We start from the raw sequence: 21,722 nt of genomic DNA on the forward strand, positions 1-21,722 counted from the left end.
GAGCTGACTGCAACGCATGCAAGTGCAGCACTGAGACCATGTCAACAGACTTGAGTCTTGGTGCACGTGTATGACACATCTGAGAAAAAGAGTTCTTGTACAGGATTCAACATTCTAACAAGAGAGCACAAATAAGTGATGGCAGATGTGATTGGATACCTGCCTACAACTAACGCACCCGCAACTGAATCGATGAACCATAAAGGAAATCTTGTGACACTCCATTTCTATCCAGTCATTTCTACATCTTGAGAGCATTGCAGTTGTCTTGGATCAGGCACTGTACGCAAAGACAACAGAAATTGCACGGAAACATACGAAAAGGTATGAGGGAATCGTGCCGATGATTGGGAACTTCCATACGATCTGCAAGTTCATGTCCACAGTTGGTAAGGTGTTTGGGTGCTGCATTTCGAGATGTGGCTGTGGAATCGGGAGTCATTGCGGAAGGATGATTCAACAAGGTTTCTTGAGGGGAAACAATACAACCGGGCTGTCCGTCATCATAAGTTGACATACGAAGTGCTGCTGAGGTTAGCAAGGTCAGGCTTTTAAGAATAGTTGGAAACCAACCATGCTGAAGATCTTCCAAATTTGAATGACTATTTGGGTAGTGTCAGCTTCACCAGAACATTTGTCACACCACACACGATGCTGCTGTCACTAATAAATCCTTCCGGATGATTGTTGACCTGTTTCTTGCTTACTTGAAAGTTTTATGATATGACAGGTCAACTTGTAGCTTTTTTGATGACATGTAGAGGGATGGTTGATATTCTACTTGGATTGCTGCATGCTGACAGAGAGGGGACCAGTCCCTCCATCTCTTGTGCATCCTAAGCATGATTCCTTGGTGTTTTGCCATGGACAAATCCTTGATAGGACTTCATCCATGGACTGAATGTGACACCCTCGGCGCATTTGCTGGGCAAGGAAAGATGAAGGTTTTGAAAATCCTCCTACATGATTGGAAGTTCATAGATATCTTCGTATCACTTGGAACGAGCTGGAACATTACCAATGACGTGGTCTGCATCATCCAGGAGTTCGTTTGTCAACTTTACTGTTGCATTACCAAAGTGACTAAAGTTAATGAACTGAGAAACCAAATGTTCCGCAGCACACGAGAGGAGCTCGAATCAGCACAGCTTCTAGCATGTGAGGACACACTCCTACAGCACCGACGTTGATTTTTAAGACCAGGCGGCCATATGGCAATGGAGTTCAGTCAATTCGCCAGATATTCCTATTCCTGATAGAGGGGGGAGATAGTGTCAGAGGGGGCAGTACTGAAGGTATGTGAAGACAATTTCAGAGGGTAAGATTCTCGAGGAGTGGCAGACTGGTCTAATGTCCCAATATGGAAAAGGAAGGGAGATATACAAGATCCTGCGATGTACCAAGACATCATGTTTCAAAGTTGCATTATGAAGCTCGGTGAGAGAGGATTCTGCATGGCAGAATACGGAAAAGTGTGGAACAGAAGATAGGCAAAGATCAACAGGAATTCAGAAAGGGAAGACGTCTGACAGATGGGATGTTTACATTGAGACAGTTGGTAGAGAAGAGATTAGCGATGCAAGGGGGAATAGCATTGGGATTTGTGTACTTTAAGAAGGCTTACGACACAGTCTTGAGAGAAATTGTGATGGTGGCGCTGAGATGTATGGGAGTGCTGGAAGAAGTATGTTCTCTTTGGTGATGGAAGTGGTCAGCATAAAAGACATCCCACAGAAGCTACTGTTTGCAGATGATTTGGCAATAGTACCAGAGAGTGAGCAGGAGATGCAAGAAGTGCTGAAGGAGAGGAAGGAGGCTTTTGAGAAGCATGGACTGAAGATGAGCCTGGCCAAAACAGAAGTAATAGGAGTCGGGACAGCAGAGAGACAAATTCGTACCACCTGACCTGACTGCAACGCATGCAAGTGCAGCACTGAGAGCATGTCAACAGACTTGAGTCTTGGTGCACGTGTATGACACATCTGAGAAAACGAGTTCTTGTATGTTCGCCATGTTCTCTCTCTGTTCATGAAAACTCTCTTCGCCATGTTCCCCATCCCATCCCCATCCCTCTCCCTTCCACATTTCACCTAATGTGTCTGTTCCCCACTGTTTTGTCCCTTCCACTCCCGCCCCTCTTGTCTCATGCCCCCTTGCTGTGAGTTGTGTGTTAGCTCTCATACGAGCCTCGACAAGGTATACAAAAAAAATAAATAATTGAACACCGGGTTAGAGGGGAAGGAGATAAGACAGGGAAATAGATTTGTGTGCCGAGGTGGAACGGTGACCTAACTCAAGCAGAGGTACGGAAGAGGATGCAGGTGGAATGTATGGAGGAAAGTGGAAGGTTTGCTGGCAGACAGGAAGATATTATGGAAGTTGGAAGGAATAGGTCTGAGGTTGTGTAATACCAGCATCCGTCTAATACCAGCAGCATCTTGGTTCTTGATGCAAGAGATGGGCAATCAGGTAACTCTTTGTAAACATAGAGATTTTCATATCTTCTTGAGGTGTAACTTTGTAATGCTCAAGTGTCGTACTTAAGTCACGTGGGAGCATAAATAATAAATACAAGTTTGAACTTGTTTGAATGAATTGGTGATTGCTCCATGGATCCCTCTGAGAAATGAACTGCTATTCCCATTGAGATATGCACGACTACTATATCTTTAATGCTCCAATTATTTCCACATTATTGTGGGGTCGGTCAAAAGGGATGGGCAGAGTTCGGTACGTCTTCCATGAACCACCGGTCAGGCCTGACTTTCAATTGGCAAGAATGTGTAATTTGGCCAAGGTGCCAGCAATAACTCACCTCTTGTTCGCAAGACACCGTAAGATCTTTAACTTTAACGCTACTGTGAGCAGATGGGACATTCGGCGAAACGTCCAACCGAGGGACGGTGGGTGTACTTTGTGATGCCACACCCTGCCTGCGAGCACCCATTCTGAGTTTATATATTCAGGTCGAGAAGTTAATTGACTCAACATGGGTTTGTTGATGTTTTTTCCTCCCCTTCTATTTGTTCTTGCTCATTCATTCTCCTGCTTGTGGTCTTTCCCCTGTGTCGCTTCACCCTTCCATGAGCCTCAATTTCGGACAAAAATAAAGCCATACCAAGGTGCATTTATTGAATGGAAACCCTCAAAATAAAATGTAAGCAAAATCAATAAATTTTATTGCATTGGTGTTTTGCGACCCCACTCAAATGCAGTGAGCATTACAATATAAACCATGCAGACATCAAGAAAATCAAAGCTGCTTCTTGGTGGGACAATTTGTTTGCAGGTCTGCTTAAGTGGCAGCAACATCACTTCTTGTTAAGCTTTCCCCCGATACTCTTATCGTATAGGGCGAGGCTTATAGCTGTTTTAGGGTTTCTTTCTCCAATTCATGCCTCCAATTTTTAATGGCACCCAGTTTCTTATACTCCGAGGAGAACTAAACTACCATTTAGGTTTTTCTCCCTTTTTTTCTGCCAATGTCCGAGGACTTTCAGAATTAAATTTTGCATCAATAATTGGAATAAAAAGTATGTGGGGTTAATTTTTTTTTGACCTTGAACTAATTTTATGGCCCTGACCCAATTATAGACATGTTAACGTTTGTCACGGTAACTCAACTAAGGAATGAAGTTGCCCTTTCTAGATAGTCGAGACTCAAGCAAGACGCATTTATGCTTAATTTACATGATACCCCTCTGGGTTAAAGGTCAAGGTCAAATGGTCTGAAAAAAAACGTTTTTTTTGCCAATCGCTTGATCTCAAAGATGCTTGGCCTTCCAAGATGTCTTTGCATCATAGTCGTGGACCTGTACTCATGTTGTGCACCTGATATTTGATTTGTGTCCTTGACCTACTTTTATGGATTGTGACGGAATTAACAAAAAACACCTTTTTGATAATAACTTGAATAATTTTCCTTCAATTTTCATGATGTTGAGTTTTATACACGACCGGTCAAAATTTTTAGAACACCCCCATTTTTCCAGTTTTTACTGAAATTTAAGCAGTTTAATGTTTCAATGTACTCTGAAATTAAAGCATAGAACAAATAAACAATTGCAGAAAAAAAGAAATCATGGAATCGTTTTGTTGAACAAAATTTTATCTAAATTTTTGACTCATGAAAGTCGCCACCTTTTGCAGATATAACAGCCGAACATACTTGTGGCATTCTTTCTACAATGGAAATCAAATATTGTTCGAAAAATTTTCCCCAACACTGTTGCAGAAGATCCCACAAATGTGTTGCACTTGTAGGTTGCTTTGCTTTCACCTTTCTGTCCAGTTCATCCCAACCAAGCTCGATGGGGTTTAAGTCTGGAGACTGTGCTGGCCATTCTATGATTTGAAGCCTACCATCTTGTTCTTTTCTTCTAAGGTCGTTCTGACATAGCCTGAAGGTATGTTTTGGATCGTTATCTTGCTGTAGGATGAACCCCTGACCAACTAGGCATAGACCAGAGGGTATCGCATGGCACTGCAAAATGCTGTGTAGCCCTTTTGGTGCAGGATGCCAGTCACTCTGTGCAAGTCGCCGACTCTGGATCCAGCAAAAGCACCCCACATCATCACGCTTCCTCTTCCATGTTTGACAGCTGTTTGACAGTGTCACATACTGAGGAACCATCCTTTCGCCTCCTCGACAGCATACAAAAACTCTGCGTGATGAATCGAAGATTTCAAATTTTGATTCATCGGTCCACAAGACCTTCTTCCAGTTTTCAGTAGTCCACTGGCAGTGCTTCATGGCCCAGGCAAGCCTCTTTTTCTTATTTTGACATCTTTGCAATGGCTTTCTTACTGCCACTCGACCTGTCAAACCTGCAGCTCGAAGTCCTCTCTTCACAGTTGAAACTGAGACTTCCTTACTTTGACCAGTGTTAAGCTGTGCTTGAAGCTGCTGTCCTGTGAGCCACCTATCACACAAGCTGTTGACTCTCAGAAACTTGTCTTCTGATTGTGTTGTGGCTTTGGGTCTGCCAGACCTCTTCAGGTCAGAGTTTCCTCCAGTTTCAAAGTTCCTTTTGATGGTGTAGGAAACTGACACTGACACCTTGGCTACTTTGCAATTTCTCGAAAGGAAAGACCTACACTTTAGGGTTATAATGGTCTGTCTGTCTTCCTTTGTTCATTGTCTTTTTCTCGCCGTTATGATAGCAATATACTACTTCCTGCAGTGCAATATTGTCCAAGTAATGCTTCAGAGGGTGCAGCAACACAGTCTGTTCCAACACTGCTTTTATACAGACAGTGGGTTTGTAACTAATCAACAAAAGTTGGGACACCTGTAGGAATTGTTTACATCAGCTTTCAAGGCTTTATTTACTTCTATTGCTGCAGAACAGCTGCAGTTGCCAACCCATTACTTGTTCCCTGAAAAGGGCCTTTTTTACCAACTCTGAAATTTACATTATTTTTCAGTTTTTGGAAACCTAAACTTTTTTTAACCTTTGGCAGTTTACCGCTTAGCTTTGTACCATTTCACGTTATTCACTGGACTTGAACTGTCTAAATTTCAGTAAAAACTGGAAAAATGGGGGTGTTCCAAAACTTTCGACTGGTAGTGTAGATAAAATGCAGATGGGGACACATTTTCTTAATTTACACTCAATCCCTAATTGTTGAAGGTCAGTGTCATATGGTAGTCCGGCAAAGCGTAAGTCATGGGCGATCGCCAAGGGTAAGCTGGGGGGAGGCTTACCCTTGGCGATCATTTGCGATCGCAGATATCTAGTTGTTTTTTGTTGCAAAGATGTTACCTTGAGAAATTCCTGGCAGGACAGCATAAAAAGACTTTTTGCTTTGTCTGATGCAGCTTCCCTAAATACATGGACAAAAGCTTTGAGATGCTCTAAGGGTTTTTAAAGCAAAGACACTTCTGGACAAAACCTGTGGCTGCATTGTCAGGTCAGTTCAGGACAGGTCAGGCCATATTAGATCTGTGACTTGCTCCAGGTACCATGTAAACCTCCACTAACCTGTTTCATTGTCGGGTTGTCGGTGATTACACTGTCTCCCCCACAAGGTTTCCTGCTGAGGAGGGTGTATGGATAATGGACACGAGCAGGATTAAAACAAAACCTGTCAAAGGTCGGAGGAGCTCCTTGTGAGCCAATGGCCTTCCATATGTAGTGCTCAACTGTGTCTGCAGACGTCATCCTACAGTTTGGTTACTTTTATTTAGGAGGTTGGTGGCAGGATTTGCACTCCAGCCACCATAAAACACTTCATTCTGCAAAACCCATAAATGCAAAGAAAACTGAAAACCCACTCCGTGGGACCTCCTGTGATGCTGCCCTTCGCAGGGCAGATCTCTGGGTGACGGGATTGGGGCAAAGCCTTCGGGACCCTCATTCTTTGATACGAGGAAAAGCACGGGGTAAACTTCCTGGGTCAGATTGAGGTGTTGTGTGGCAGAGTGGTGCTGAGGTGTTGTCCACCAGATGACAGTCTCCTTGGGTTAGTAACCTAAGTTAACCTGAGGTTTACCGTTAACCTGAGGCGGTCCCTTTGGGTGGGTGCCTGTAATGTCTGATCCCCTGTCTCTGGTATCATCTGAGCTCAAGCGTTTGAACATGGGTATTGCAGCACTCTCTGAGGTTCGGAGAGCATATTGTGGCGAGATCATGTTGGGTGGGTACACCGACTATTGGTCTGGTCACTCTGATGGTTACCATGCCCAAGAAGTTGCTGTCGCTGTGTCCATTAAGCTGACTCCGATGATAATTGAGGTAACACTGGTCAACGAGCGTATTATGAGGCTACGGATTCGGCACTCTTGGGTGTCGTTTTCCCTGTTCTCTGTATATGCTCCGACTGAGGAGAGTGATCTCACCATGAAGGACGCATTCTATGCCGCGCTTGAGTCTGTGGTTAATCATTGCCCCAGGCAAGATACACTTCTAGTCTTGGGGGATTTCAATGCATCGACTGACACTGATATGAATGGCTCAGAGACGTGTTGTTCTGGAACTGTGAACCAGAATAGCACTAAGTTCCTTGACTTTGCAAGAAGTCATGGACTTTGGGTGGCTGGTTCGTGGTTTCAGTGCCCACAGGCTCATCATGGACTTGGTATTCCAACGCTGGTGCTGTGGCAAAGGAGATTGACCATGTGCTCGTTGGTGGTCACTCATGGATGATTCAGAACTGCAGGATCGATCGGAATGCTCAGTTCTTCAACACCTACCACAGGATTGTTGTAGCAACTCTGAAGTTTCAGCTTAAATCCGGGAGAATGGTAACATCCCAGCCTTGGCTAGATGTTGGCAAGCTCAAGGATGAGAGGGGAGATGGGGAGTTTACGAACAGGCTGAATGGGGATTTGGGGGGGTCGGGGGGTCTGGGTGCTCTGGGGAATCCTGAAGAGTTGTGGAGTGCCATCAAAGCTACCACCCTTGATGTTGCCGATGGATATCTTCGAACTCACCGCAGGGTGAAGAATAATTTTTTTTCTCTCAAGGAACACTAGATACCATTGACCAGAATAGCAGGGCCAGGCTTAATGGCAGAGCTGAGCTGTTCTGGGAGTTGAGGTGTATAACTACACTTGCGCTGAGGGTGGACAAGGAGGCCTTTGTGTGAGGAATCTGTGAGGGGGTAGAGCATCACCTGTGGTCAAGTGATTTTCGTCCTGCTAAAGCCGCTGTCACACCTTGACGTTTTAGCCAGCGTATGGCAACATATCAAAATGTATGTAAAACGCGGGCGTACGCTGAAGTATTGGTGTTTTTTTTTAAGTTTTTGGCGTATTCATAACGAGTTGGACGTATGCATAACGTATTAGTAACGTACACAGAACGTTTCGATAACATATAGATAACTTATACCAATGAATGCTTAGCGTGTTGTTTGCATTCACAACCTATGCCCAACGATAGTCTAACGTATGTAGCGTGCGGCAGCATATCGCCGACGATCACGTGGCGTAGCCTATTAAAAGGCTGCCGCTCGATGATTTAAATCATAACCGCACTAGACATCGAAGTGTCAAGCCGCTGTCACACCTTGATGTTTTAGCCAGCGTATGCCGACGTATGAAAAATTTGCCAAATACGCTGGCACACGTCGAATACGTTATAGGTAAGTTTTGTATACGTTAAGAACACGCTGAAGCACGCTGGGATACGTCGTAGTACGCCGAGCACGTCGACAAATTTTAAGCATGCTCAAAATTTTTTGACGTATGCCAGCGTATGACTCGCACGTTCCGCATACGCTGGCCATAAGTTGTAGGCACGTTATGCGATCGTTGACACACGTCGACACACGTTACTTGTAAGTTACTCATCAGTCGAAACGCATCGCCGTAATGTTTAGCGTACCCTAAACTTATTTCTAACCTATGAGTAGCGTGCTTTGAACCTATGAGTAACGTATCTCCAACGCATATTGACTTCTGTAGACGTATTTGACGTCTTCCAGACGACCACAGAACTTACTGAACGTGTTTCTAACTTACAGCTACAGTATAATGGCGTATTGGCAGCGTTTTGGGGAATTAGTATATAAAAATGGGCTTCACACAGGAGGAACCCGTCAGTGTTCCAGACTCCATGTTTTTTTTGTTTTTTTTTCTTCGCATGACGATGATGTTGACACTTCGATTTCTAGTGCGGTTATGATTTAAATCGTTGAGCGGCAGCCTTTTAATTATATTATAACCGCACTAGAAATCGAAGTGTCAACATCACCGTCATGCCGAAGAAAAAAATATAAAAAACCATGGAGTCTGGAACACTGACGGGTTCCTCCTGTGAACCCCATTTTTATATAGCAATTCCGCTAAACGCTGCCAATACGCCATTATACGGTAGCTGTAAGTTAGAAACACGTTCAGTAAGTTCTGTGGTCGTCCGGAAGACGTCAAATACGTCTACATATGTCAATGTACGTTGGAGATACGTTACACATGGGTTCAAAGCACGTTACTCATAGGTTCAAAGCACGTTACTCATTGGCTATAAATAAGTTTCGGGTACGCTAAACATTACCTCGACGTGTTTCGACTTATGAGTCACTTACAAGTAACGTGTGTCGACGATCGCGTAACGTGCCTACAACTTATGGCCAGCGTATGCCGGAGCGTGCGAGTCATACGCTGGCATACGTCGAAAAAATTTCAGCATGGTTAAAATTTGTCGACGAGCTCGACGTACTACGACGTATGCCAGCGTGCTCTTAACGTATACAAATCTTACCCATAACGTATTCGACGTGTGCCAGCGTTTTAGACAAATTTTTCATAAGTCGGCATACGCTGGCTAAAACGTCAAGGTGTGACAGTGGCTTTACAGGGGAATTCGTGCATGGCTTTCCTCCAAACCCGTCCCTCGGTGTATTGCAGTTAGAGCGGAGGGTGGTGCGCGCTTGACAGGATTCCGAAGTTAAGGCTCACTGGGCCGGTTACTTTGAGTGGCTGTACCAGGCTGACCCACCAGCTGTTGAGTTGGATGTCAGGGGTGTAACTAGTCTTCTTGCTGACCCTCCAATTAATTGTGCTCCACCTTCGTTTGTGGAAATGCAGGCTGCGGTGAACAGGTTTAAATGGGGTACATCTCCTGGAATCTGTGGCATCCATGTTGAACTTCTCAAGGCTGGTGGAAATGCTGTTCTCATGTCGTTGCATTCAGTTGTGCTCTGTTTGGAACACAGGCATCATCCCAACTGACTGGAAGATGGGCCTTGTTGTCCCTCTGAAAATGGAAGGGTGATTGCCAGGACTGCAACAGGGGTGATGCTGCTTTCAGTGTCGGGCAAGGTCTTTGCTGGGATCATTCTTGATCGGGTTCGCCACCATCTGCTTTGAACACCAGAGGTCAACGATTTACTGTATTCTTGCCCTTCTAGTCCTCACCGAACACAAACGAGTTTTGGCAGGGGCTGCTTTCAGCCTTTCTTGATCTCTGCAAAACGTTTGAGTCAGTGAATCGGGATGCCCTCTGGAGGATTCTCGGTCTTCATGGGGTGCCACCAAAACTGATCAATTTGATGTCTGAACTATACTGTGGTATTGAGAGTACTGTCAGATGTGGTGGTTGCATCTCTGACTTATTTCCATTTATTACTGGAGTTTGTCAGGGGTGTGTGCTGGCCCCAACACTTTACAGCACTTACATGGACTGGATTCTGGGGAGGATGTCAGGAGAGATCAAGCTGCGGTGCATCAATTGGGAATGTCAAGATCTCTGAACTTGATTTTGCAGATGATGCAGTCATCTTTGCAGAGACTGGATATCCTTTTGGGGGCCCTCGGGGTTCTGAATGAGGAGTCGGAACCGCTGAGATTACAGATTTCCTGGGTCAAAACTGAGATCCAGGCTTTCAATGACATCTTGGATGCTGCCATCTTCTCTGTACCTGTTTGTGGTGAGGATGTTGAGGTCACGGAGCGATTCACTTACCTTGGCAGTGATATTCTTGGCTCCACTGGCTGTGAGCCACAGGTCATTAGACGTCTGTGTCAGGTGTGAGGAGTCATGGATTCACTGAATCATGGGGGTGTGGTGCTGTCGGTACTTGTGCAAGAGGATGAAAGTCAGAGTCTTCAGGTCCTTGGTGCTTCCAGTCTTGCTCTATGGATGTGAGACTTGGACTCTGACCAGGGATCTGAGATGGAGACGTAACTCCATCAATGCCAGGACTCTTTGGAGAATCCTTGGCTATCGCTGGTCAGACTTTGTGTCCAACGAGCGGTTGCTGTGTGAGACTCAGATGAGACTTATTTCCTGAATTGTCCATGAGCGTCAGCTGCGGCTGTATGGACATGTGGCTCGTTTTCCTGACGCTAATCCTGCTCACCAGATTCTCTCAGCAAGGGAGCCTCGTGAGTGGAGGAGGCCAATGGGCCGACCATGTTCCTCGTGGTTGTAGCAGGTTGATCGGCATCTCAAGGACTTGGGGATAGGCCAGGCATCTGCCTGTGGATGGTTTGACGCAGGCCCCTGGAGTGCCTGCGGAAAGTGGACACACTGCTCTGGCGCATGCTCCCATATCTGACCTTACCTGACCTGTGGCTGAATAGAAAATCAGCCCAGATTGTTGAATTCAATAAAGATGGTCTTTTTTGAAAAAGAAATCATGTAAATTCTGGTATTTTTTTTAAAATTCCAAATGCTTCCTAACAAATGAGTTTTGACTTTACACCATGTTAATAACAGGAGTTGATGAAACTATTGGTGGCTTTCAGGGAGTTAATGAGCATATTGATATTCATTGTGGGCAGATTTACAGGATGGCCTCGAGGTACGCAAATTTGACAGTCTCGTCTGCGTTTGAATGCCAACCCAGCTTTCAACTGTCATCCCAGTGTCTCGCAGGCATTGTGATTGATCAATGCGTCCGCCTTCCCTCGGATGGATGTGTAAATGGGTGTCCCATCTGCCAGCATTCGTTGGTAGATGTTAAAGATTCCATGCACTCCTTCGCGAAGAGTCGGCGAGCTATTGCCAGCACGAGGACCAAATTCCTGCCCTAACCAGCAGAGGGCATTGCATCAACGGCACAGCCGTGCCCTCAGCGAATGATGTGACCCCGCTGTCTGGTGCTGCATACGAACGAAGAATAATAATTACATTATACACAGCATTAGACTCAAAGTATCCACACTGACTCTATCATACATTGATGATCACAAAAAGATTTGTTTCGTAGTTATCATTTACAATCAAACAAGTGCGTTGTCAGCCTCTTGGTGCAGAACTCTTTGGCTAGTTGTATGCTCGGAGGCTCAGTATACTGGTCTTTAGTTATCGATAAGATGCTTTACAATCTTATTTGGTGAAGTAAATTTGATTGGTGTAGGTTATCGAATATTACCTGGCACAAAGAAGCATTGCACTGAAAATTCACCTTTACGATTAAATTGCATCAAAATGAATGGTTCCAACAAAAAATGGATGATGAAAATAGTGAGTTCTTCTGTCAGCCTTTGGTGTTGGTGCAAGTTGTAATTGCTTCAGTATACTCATTGGCACTTGAACGAATGAATATCTTTTGATTTGTGGTTATTGTCCTGAACTTTCTTCCTTTTATCTTTAGTGGGAAAAACTGCAGATGTCGGGCAGTGAGCGCCGCAAAATTGTCTGCTCAGTCACTTTTCATATTATCGCCATCACCTGCGTCATATGGTCTCTCTACGTCCTCATCGACCGCACGGCCGAAGAGATCCGTCAGGGCCAACGGACAAGTATATTGACATTATGCTCATCAGCATTTTGCTCGTTATTTTGCTTCCTTTTGGGTCGACCCATTGCTTCTAACTCCGCAAGTTTGATTTGTGAACGTCAGCATTTGAATGTGAAATACTCGAACAGCCTGCTTGATGAAATATCCAATGACGTGTCCAAACCCTGTGTCGTAGATGTTCTCGAGTGGCCCTTCTGGACGAAGCTGGTTGTGGTGGCCATTGGCTTCACCGGTGGCCTGGTCTTCATGTACGTGCAGTGTAAAGTGTACGTTCAGCTCTGGCGCCGACTGAAGGCTTACAACCGCGTCATATACGTGCAGAATTGCCCTGAGGCTTCGGCGGCCGACAAATGGCCCCATCTACACGATAAACTCCCATTAGACACTGGCTCGGAGCGTTGGTCCATTGGCAAGGAGCAGCAGCAGCCACTTGCACATTCGGACACTGCGTCATCACGACCCGATGCCGACGAAGCGACTGTAGACGTGCTTCAAGTGTAAGCAGCATTCAGGAGTTGAGCAAAAGGGCTTGTGTGATAGATCCTAAACATTTTCTTTGAAGTTCCACAGTGTTCTTAAAGAAAATGTGTAAGTTATTAGCTTCACCACTCAGACCAAATCGGTGTTGATGCGAGACACTCCGAAAAGGCCTGCATTTGAGTGGTGGTTTCGACCTTTTAAAAAAGGTCCTCATATTGCTTTGTTACTCGTCATTTTCAAAATAATTTGGACTGCAAAGACTTGAATATCTTAAATTTATTGAAGATCTTCTTGCACCGAAATGGATTGGATCATTTCAACGTGGGTGGAAGATCAAAACTTGTGCGTTCGATCTTGAAAGTTAAGTTTGTGCATTTGCCGAATTATTCAGCAAAGCTAACATGTTTACAGTTTGTTTGATCCTAATTATTGGCAATGAGATGGTGAGCAATGTCCTTTTGGGCACATGGAAACATGGAATTATCTCAGCATTGTCTTCTGTGGTACAATGGTGTGTTCGTATATTTGGTCATCACAGGCGTGGAGTGGCTTTAAGAAAATCAAATGTATCAGAAGTGGGTATTGTTTCTTTTGAACTCCCTGCTTTCATCTCGTGAGTTTCAGAAATGTGGTTACTTACTTTAACACGGTTTGGGGGGAGGGGGAAGGGGATGGTGGAAGAAAAGTGGTTTTAGTTTCATTACCAAATTCAAAAGATCTCAGGAATGGCAGCATTCCATTAGTCAAAGACAAACGAGCGATACAAAAAATGCACGTCCTCATGAACGTTTACCAGTGTGGAAATTGCTATCTGCAATGTATAGTCAAGTGTGAGAAGGCTCGCATGACTGCATAACACCAGTATTGACCATTTTATGGTCTCATTTCAACTAACAATTAAAATAAAAACCTAAAAGCAACATCAAAGTGATTTTACATTTGTAGTATGAAGAACTAGTCTTGCTGGTGAAGACGAATGGGTACCTATGGTGGCAGCCAGGTATAACAATGGATGAAATTAACAGGACATTGATTGTGGTATGCTAACCCCCATGGGAAGCAAGGAGCAAAACAAAGGCGATGTTCTATGCATTGACCCCTCATCGGATGAAGGGTTTACGCTCTTCTTCTCTAAATGTCCCTTCTCGATTGCTCTGACGAAGGATCAATACCAAAAATGGCAGCTTCTCGCTTTCCGCAGTGGTTTGCATACCTCGATCATCCTGTCGATTTAATCCATGATGTTACATTTTTGCTCGAGATCCAAAGTGCATTCTGTTTGTGAAAAGCTGAGGTAGTCCTGTGCTGCAGCATAGGTTGTACGCTCGACCTTACACTGCTTGTTTCCATTTATGACCAGGAGGTTTTTGGCCATTACAAAGAAAAAAAGATAACTCGTAGATATTGACTCATTGCAATGAAACTCTGGTCCTCTGATCCTCTGGTCCCCTCCACCCCCCCCCCCCCGACACTTTCCCATGTTTGGGAATTTGAGATGCAAGCAAACCTTTTGGATGTACCCCTTAACTTAGGAATGACCAATTGACAGCACAGAGAAGCTGAGACTTCAAACAAACATGAAGCCAGCAATGCAAGGTAGAGCAGGATTCTGCTCAACTATGTCCTTATTTGCACCTTATTACTGCACATTTTGATTAAAAAGATAAAAAAAATAAACGTTTTTTAAAAAATAAAAACAACATTTGTCCAATTGTATTCATTCTGGGATGACAAACACCCCTTCACCTTGTGCAATGCAAAGGATTAATGTCTTTAATCCTCAGAAGCCAAAGGCAGTGGAGGCACCATGTTTTCAGGTTGTCTGTCCGTGCGTGTGTAACAGATTTCCGTTTCCGCGATAACTCGTGACCTGCTGATAGAATTTTCACCAGTCTTGGTGCAAGTATGTACTATGATGCAAAGATGAACTGATTTAATTTTGGGTTGAACAAGTCAAAGGTCATGTGCCCATTGGAAAATCGTATTGCAGATCATAACTTGTTATAAGCGTCTGATGATGTTGGTCTTTTGGTCTGTCTCTGTCTCTGTCTCTGTCTCTCTCTCTCTCAACATGGGCAGAGGAATATCCATCAACTCGTTTGCATCAAATTCTACTTTCTAATTTTATGCAGGTTGAACACCCATCATGCTTTTCAAATAAAATGAACATTGTTGTCTTGAAGGATTCTTGTTACACAACAATATATAATATCTCGTGAATTTGACGAACACACAGTGACTGACCATGCAGAGCTATAACACCGAGGCGCACTCGCTTGCGGTCAAAATCTACATCAAATAATTCCACCAAATGCATGATAATTTCCATCGACACAAATCAAAATGCCTCTGATCCACTTAATTCTAACCATACATGTAGTGCTGCCAACTTGGAGGAAATAAGCCATCTACGTGAGAATACTGAAACGTGAAGTTGCCTTAGATGCAACATCCAGATGTGGTGACAAATTCAGTTGTTCGAAAAACATTATTCAAAATGTATTGGTACGATAAATATTTTAAACGCAAAGGCGTACGACATCTCCACGGCTGTGATGCAAGTATGGTTGTGCAGCTTGACATTCTGAGCATTGTGTGTTGTTGCTCTGCTATTCCAGGAAACGATTGATGTAATAGAATCACATTTGCTTAATCACATCAAATGGAAGTGGATGACGTGTAGGCAACAGTGTCTCAGAACATGGCAACCAGTACTGTCTTCAGCCGGCTAAATTAGTTGATCGTGGTTTCAGCAAGTCAAGTTGCCAATTCATTCAGTTGGAAAGAGCAAATCTTGGATTGTGTAAATTATTTTTTGTAAGGACATATTAGTTTTAACCCCCAAAAAAATTTACATTCATAAGTGCGATTTATTTATTTATCCCCCTCCTTTTTCTTTTTTTCTTTCAGGAAGTGAATGTTGGAAAGGCAACGGTTTAAGGTCGAATTGCAAAGTATGATAGTTTGGGCTTTTAGTACTGTGAATCAGAAACTTTGTTGATGAACTTCGCCATGCGCACGTCTCGTTCAGATATCCCTCCACAGTCATGTGATGTCAGCGTGATTTGAACCTGAAAAAGGAGAGAAGGGAAACGGAAGGGTTAATCAGACACCTTCCAAACAGTAATTTTGGTCAATTATAAATTAAAAACAATTTTTCTCCAACATTGATTATTTTATTTATTTATAAACAGTTGATTTTTAAACAAAAACCAACAAGCCATTTAAGCCACCTCTTTCATCAAGGGATAATGTACCTTGTCAGCAGAAAAGTTCTGGCAACAAACCTTATTATAGACATTAAACCATTCTGGGTGATGGTTCATCTTCTCGGCTTGCAGAGCAACTTGAGTCATAAACCCGAACGCCTGGAAACAGCAGAACCCACCATCAAATACTTTGCCCGCTTCAACAATCACACTGTGCTATTGGCTAAAAACTGAGCGATGATGCATCAGTGCAGTTGAAGCATCAACTTTGGTCTTGAAAGTTGTTGAAAATACTGGTTTATTTGCCCCAATCCCTCTCCTTGTGGGCCAACCGTTCTTTCTTTTTTCCCTTTCCCTTCCCCCCCCCCACCTTTTTTTCCACAATGCAGTTCCTTTTGCTTATTTTTGGATTAATGTTCACATTTGATGTGTGGGTTCGATGATGGATTCTCCTGTTGTTATTTCTTTGTGGTTTGCTTTTATTTGTGTGGAGATTTCTAAAAGGAGCCAACACAAGAGGAGGCCATTAGATCCATAAAGCCTGCACAATGGTTGCCAGCTTATGGGTATCTGTCCGTACTTTATCCTTTTGAAAGGCCGAGCATCAAGCAAGGAAGCAGAATTACTATTTTTAAGTCTTTGGTACGACTTGGCCAAGGTTTGAACTGCTGACCTCCCAAGACTTAGAGGAGACATGAATCGTGATGCCACCGAGCCTAATAATTGTTAAAGTTCAAAATGTATAACCCTTTCGTAGCTGTGAGGTTCCTGGCAGCACATCCTTGTCATTGATCGATTATTCGAGGGCTTGTTGAAAGGTAATACCTCCTCTTCTTTTTCTCTCCAAAACAGGTAAAGATATTCAAATGAAACAAAGTGCTGCCACCTTCTTCCTGCCACCGAGTGTGAAGTTTTGTGATTGACTCGCGATGTCTGTGCTCCATTAGTTGAGATGGCAGGGGAAAGCATTGTGTGGTTGAGTTTCTAACCGCAGAGAGAATGTGCCTCCCTCCTATTGACATTCATCACTGAATGAAAGTTGTGCTGCCCTCTGGCATCTTGACACACAGCGCTGAGACATCTCGTGTCAGAATCATGAAACTTCGCACCCAGTGGCGGGAAGAACTAATGTGTCGACTGCGCTTTGTTTCATTTGAATATCTTCACCAGTTTTGGAGAAAAGGAAGAGAAGGCATTACTTTTCCACACACCCTCGTCTTTAAGTTGGTTAATCACTTGGGTCTAACAACCCAGCCTTGTTATTGGTCATCCCAATTGCCTTAAAAAAAAATTAAACCTTGATAAACATTAGCAGAGCTTGTGTTGCCAATCAAAAAATTGAGTTATTTGATTAATCTACTGGTTGCAGTGCTTCGAGATTCCTTGAATATTTGGAACCACGAATCATTCCTCATGTAATTATGCTGATGGCCAACTTACAGCAATGGAATTTATTTATTGTTTAGTTATGCAAGGCTGCACTATATATCGCAAGTAGGGCAAAGACGTTCGGCTACAAACAGTACATTTACACGAGTTAGAAGGACATTGATAGACAATGAACAAATTGACCTGCAGAATGTGGGATTTGTATCGAAACCGAGCACACGACGAGCTCTGTGCTCAGAAGGGAAAGCCAAATAGGCCAACCCAGTTGGGAAAACATATGGATGGTCGTCTTTTTACTTATTAACAACTGGTTAGCTAAATGTGTACAGAGAGGTTTTTCATTGACATTGAGGGCAGTGTGCCGTATCTCAAATCGGTTACGTATTACGGGTAAACGAGAGTCGAACAGCCAGCCTGAAACAAAAGAGTTCTTACTTTTAAAAAAATTGCGTTTTCTAATACCTAGTCATCTTACAGGAATTTGAATATTGAAATGTCATCAAATTGCTCAACACTTTGTCCATGAACAAACATGTTTGTATCCAGAGTATTATAAATGATAATCTTCAGCATGAAGCATGTGGCTGTTGATTTGCATCGTTTGCTGGGGGGGGGGGGGGTGTGGCTGTGCTGCTAATGTAGTACCATGTGCGTTTTTGGGCAGGAATTTGTAATTTGGCCATGGTACCGGCAAAAGCTCACCAACTCTTTGTGAAGGACACCGTGGGATCTTTAACGTAAACCAACTAATGCCGTTGGGCCGGGATTCAAACCATCAGCCGTATTATGAATTAAAATCAAAGAAACGAGAAAGCATCTCAAAATGCAAAGCCTGTCCGCATCCGCTTTGTATTCAAACTAAACATTACAAACGACAGTTTAACAAAAAAAAAAAAAGAAGGTTCATTTTATTAATTTATGTTCTCCGCAATCTCATAATAAAGGTGTATTGAAGATTTGATGACGAGCTCAATTGTTAAAAATGTTATGGCCTGGACATACACACTGAATCTCAATGGGAAACGACGATTTTGATGAAAGCTTCTATGGCCGGTCTATCGCATCACTGATGACGTCATCCTTATTGTGTCAATTCTTACCCTAAAAATTGCATCAATTGTATAAGTAGTTGCTGAGGAAAAAAAAAAAAAAGAGTGTTTAAACAAATAAATAAAATTAAGAGTCGAAGACCAACATTGAAAATTGATGATTTTATGTAATGCTGACCTTTGTCCTTTTAACCAAATTATTAATTTGTTTTCTTGATGTTCTCATAATACAGCTCTGTTGAAAATTTCATGACAAAAGCTCAAATGGTAAAAACGTGGCTCGGACGGACACACAAACACGCACGTTCCGCTGCACGGGGGACGGGCCGATGACCAACTGGCATTGCAACTGTCACACACGGATCAAAACTATTTTGTTTTGTGCGAGTTTGTATTCCTCGATGTAATTTCCCTGGCCGCACAACACACTGCTTGCACTGGGACCGATAATGGTCACAAAAATTGTAAACCTGATTGAAGTTTCCAAACACGAACTCCTTGTAGAGTGCATCTCGGCCCTCGGTCTCTGCCCAGCCTGTAGCCAGGAGTCCTGGAAGTTGTTGCTTTCTCTCTTCTGGGTTTAGCCAATGGCGTTCAGCTGCCTGACAACATCACAATCGTACAAATACAAATGTATCTCATTCGCTATCACATCGTCTGCATGTTATACTGTAGCCTGCATTATGGTGGTGTGAAGTTCTGGCAGAATGTTCACGGTTATGTCCTGGTCAAGAACATTGAAACCAATGTGTTTGTGTTTTTTTTTCTTTCTTCTTGTACATACTGTGTGCGTGTACCTTGTGTGTAGGTTGTATTTCCAGTGCGCCTGCACGTACGTCGCTGTAAATACAACAAAGTACGATGGTCGTGTGATGTCCAATCCGGTTGGGGTGGTTTGTCCTTCATCACAGGCTCCACTCTTTGCAAAATGTCGTAACCTTGAAGCTAACGTATCTAACCGACCCGAAAAATGGATTATTCTCCCAATCGGAGGATATAATTCAATTCAGGGGGAGGGGGTGGGGGGGCGGTGGGACATGTTTTGTTAAACAATGCACGGAGCAGGAGATCGATGCAAATGGTTATAACAACCTCTTCCCATGGCAATCCTATATTTTCTGATTTTATGGACTCTTATTGAACCTTGCACTTCAGGAGGATTGGTTGTTTCACATTCCAATCAATACCGAGCGTTCATGATGATGGTGGAAATCCAGGTTCAAATCCCACATGGACTTTGCATATCCGGACGTCCGATGTCAAGTCACACTCTTTGACGAGCATGTAATTTATGTACGAGCTCCACTATGCGCTTGAGATCAATGCATCAATAAAATTAGAAAGGCACTCGGGAGAGCGCATCCCTCCGCCAGGCTGAACAGTTTGGTTGGTATCTCCCCTGATTGGCTGGATCTGAATCTGGACCAAAACCACAATCTCCTCAGCTTGTCCTCCTCACCTCACCCACTCATCCACCAAGTGGTGTCACAATCCATCCACAGCTTGTTCACATATGCTATATATCGTTTTTGGCCCCTTCTCTCAAAACTGAAGAATCGCTGACAATTTGTTTTTAATCTTGTATCCAGATTCGGATCTACAGCAAAATCAAACCGATTGGGGTTTTTTCCCCCTTTCTCTTGCTGTTCCACGAACCTCAACCCTTTATATAGTAAAAGGAAAAAAAAAAGTTTTTGGTTTTATCACTGAATGGTGAAGAATCACTGGTGATTCGGATGGAGCAGAAAGTTAGATGGTGTGGGGAAGTTGGGGGGGTGCGGGAGTGTGGGGGAGTCGAGGTAGGAGGTGTGGGGGAGTCGAGGGGGGTAGGAGGTGTGGGGGAGTCGAGGGGGGTAGGAGGTGTGGGGGAGTCGAGGTGGGAGGTGTGGGGGAGTCGAGGTGGGAGGTGTGGGGGAGTCGAGGTGGGAGGTGTGGGGGAGTCGAGGTGGGAGGTGTGGGGGAGTCGAGGTGGGAGGTGTGGGGGAGTCGAGGTGTGGGGGAGTCGAGGTGGGGTGGGAGGTGTGGGGAAGTCGGGGGGTGCGGGAGTGTGGGGGAGTCGAGGTGGGAGGTGTGGGGGAGTCGGGTTGGGAGTGTGGGGGAGTCGAGGGGGGTGGGAGGTGTGGGGGAGTCGAGGTGGGAAGTGTGGGGGAGTCGAGGTGGGAAGTGTGGGGGAGTCGAGGTGGGAGGTGTGGGGGAGTCGAGGTGGGAGGTGTGGGGGAGTCGAGGTGGAAGGTGTGGGGGAGTCGAGGTGGAAGGTGTGGGGGAGTCGAGGTGGAAGGTGTGGGGAGTCGAGGGGGGGGTGGGAGGGAGGCGAGGTGGGAGGTGTGGGGAGTCGAGGGGGGGGTGGGAGGGAGTCGAGGTGGGAGGTGTGGGGGAGTCGAGGTGGAGGGTGTGGGGGAGTCGAGGTGGAGGGTGTGGGGGAGTCGAGGTGGGTTGAGCAGGTTCAGGAAACATTGAAAGAGCCCAGCTGACACAGAGACTACGTACAGTAGTAAGCCATTGTTTGCCTGACGTCGATTTGATCAGTCGCTGAACGTCAGTACGTGCCACGTGCTCCGTTCACATCGATCCGACGTTAACCGACGTTAACCGACGCTCTGGAGTCCGAGTACCCCCAAGGTTCAGCGTCCGTGTTAAAGTGTAAAAGTGACGTCAGCCCAATTTCCACGTTGTCCGACCGTCCCTGTGATATCGGAATAATGTGTGGAGAGAAAAAACAAATCCAGTACAAAAGGTGATAAAACGTACGAGGAATAAAACAGGAAAACACGAACAAAGGCTTCAGTGACAGCAGCACATGAGTAATCATTGGTGTTGTTTAAACAACCAACGTGGTGACCGACACCTACCATGATGGTGCTGCGCCGATAAAAGCCGAGCAGGGCCCTCCGCACCGCCAAGCGCATTCCAGGCAGGTCCGGCCAAGACAAGACAAACGGAAATAGAGAAACGAATTAAAAAGAACAAAAATCCGCGGGAGGAGGTCTGAAGCGAACTGACCAATCAGCGAGCTTCTCAGCACGTGTCACACCTCTGTGGTGTTTAAATTCCTATCTTTCCCAACACACCGCACGCCGCGCCGCACCGCACCACGTGTCACGATGTTACTTTCAATCCGCAACGGAAATGGGAATAAAGACTATATTTAGATTTCCTTGTCGTAATTTGCATGTGTGGGTGCGGTGTGCGGTGTGCGGTGTGCGGTGTGCGGTGTGCGGTGTGCGGTGTGCGATTCCTCCAGTTCTGGGCCAATTACATCGAGACTTACTACATGGGGTTTGCATGACCCCAATTCATGAATGGGGTGTTTTTGTCTTTGCCGGTTGGGAAGGAGGGACACAGATTCTCCATGTAAATGTGTATCGTGTGGCGCCGCCTCCAGGTGGGGGAGGGTATTACAAGT

The 21,722-nt window shown here is 44.6% G+C and overlaps 2 protein-coding genes across 7 annotated transcripts in view; one reads left to right on the plus strand and one right to left on the minus strand.

Annotated features, from left to right (window-relative positions):
• The window catches only part of LOC147017988 (E3 ubiquitin-protein ligase MARCHF8-like), a 212,262-nt gene extending 196,882 nt beyond the window's left edge, over positions 1–15,380 (plus strand). For all 6 annotated transcript variants that reach the window (XM_085897136.1, XM_085897134.1, XM_085897135.1 and 3 more), the window contains 2 exons: positions 12,046–12,193; positions 12,368–15,380. In XM_085897136.1, the coding sequence (XP_085753262.1) occupies positions 12,046–12,193; positions 12,368–12,693 (474 nt within the window). In that variant the 3' untranslated portion in view covers positions 12,694–15,380. The remainder of the gene's footprint in view (positions 1–12,045; positions 12,194–12,367) is intronic.
• Positions 14,777–21,457, minus strand: LOC147017989 (pterin-4-alpha-carbinolamine dehydratase 2-like). Its single transcript, XM_085897141.1, has 4 exons — positions 21,169–21,457; positions 18,790–18,921; positions 15,960–16,040; positions 14,777–15,743 (listed from the first exon to the last, which is right to left on the minus strand). Exons 1-4 carry the CDS (start codon positions 21,223–21,225, stop codon positions 15,645–15,647), a joined length of 369 nt encoding a protein of 122 aa, XP_085753267.1. The 5' UTR covers positions 21,226–21,457; the 3' UTR covers positions 14,777–15,644.
• Between the last annotated feature and the right edge of the window lie 265 nt (positions 21,458–21,722).

Source organism: Eptatretus burgeri, chromosome 10, assembly GCF_056783735.1.
Source record: "Eptatretus burgeri isolate ZD-2024b chromosome 10, Ebu_testis_v1, whole genome shotgun sequence".
Classification (NCBI taxonomy): Eukaryota; Metazoa; Chordata; class Myxini; order Myxiniformes; family Myxinidae; genus Eptatretus; species Eptatretus burgeri.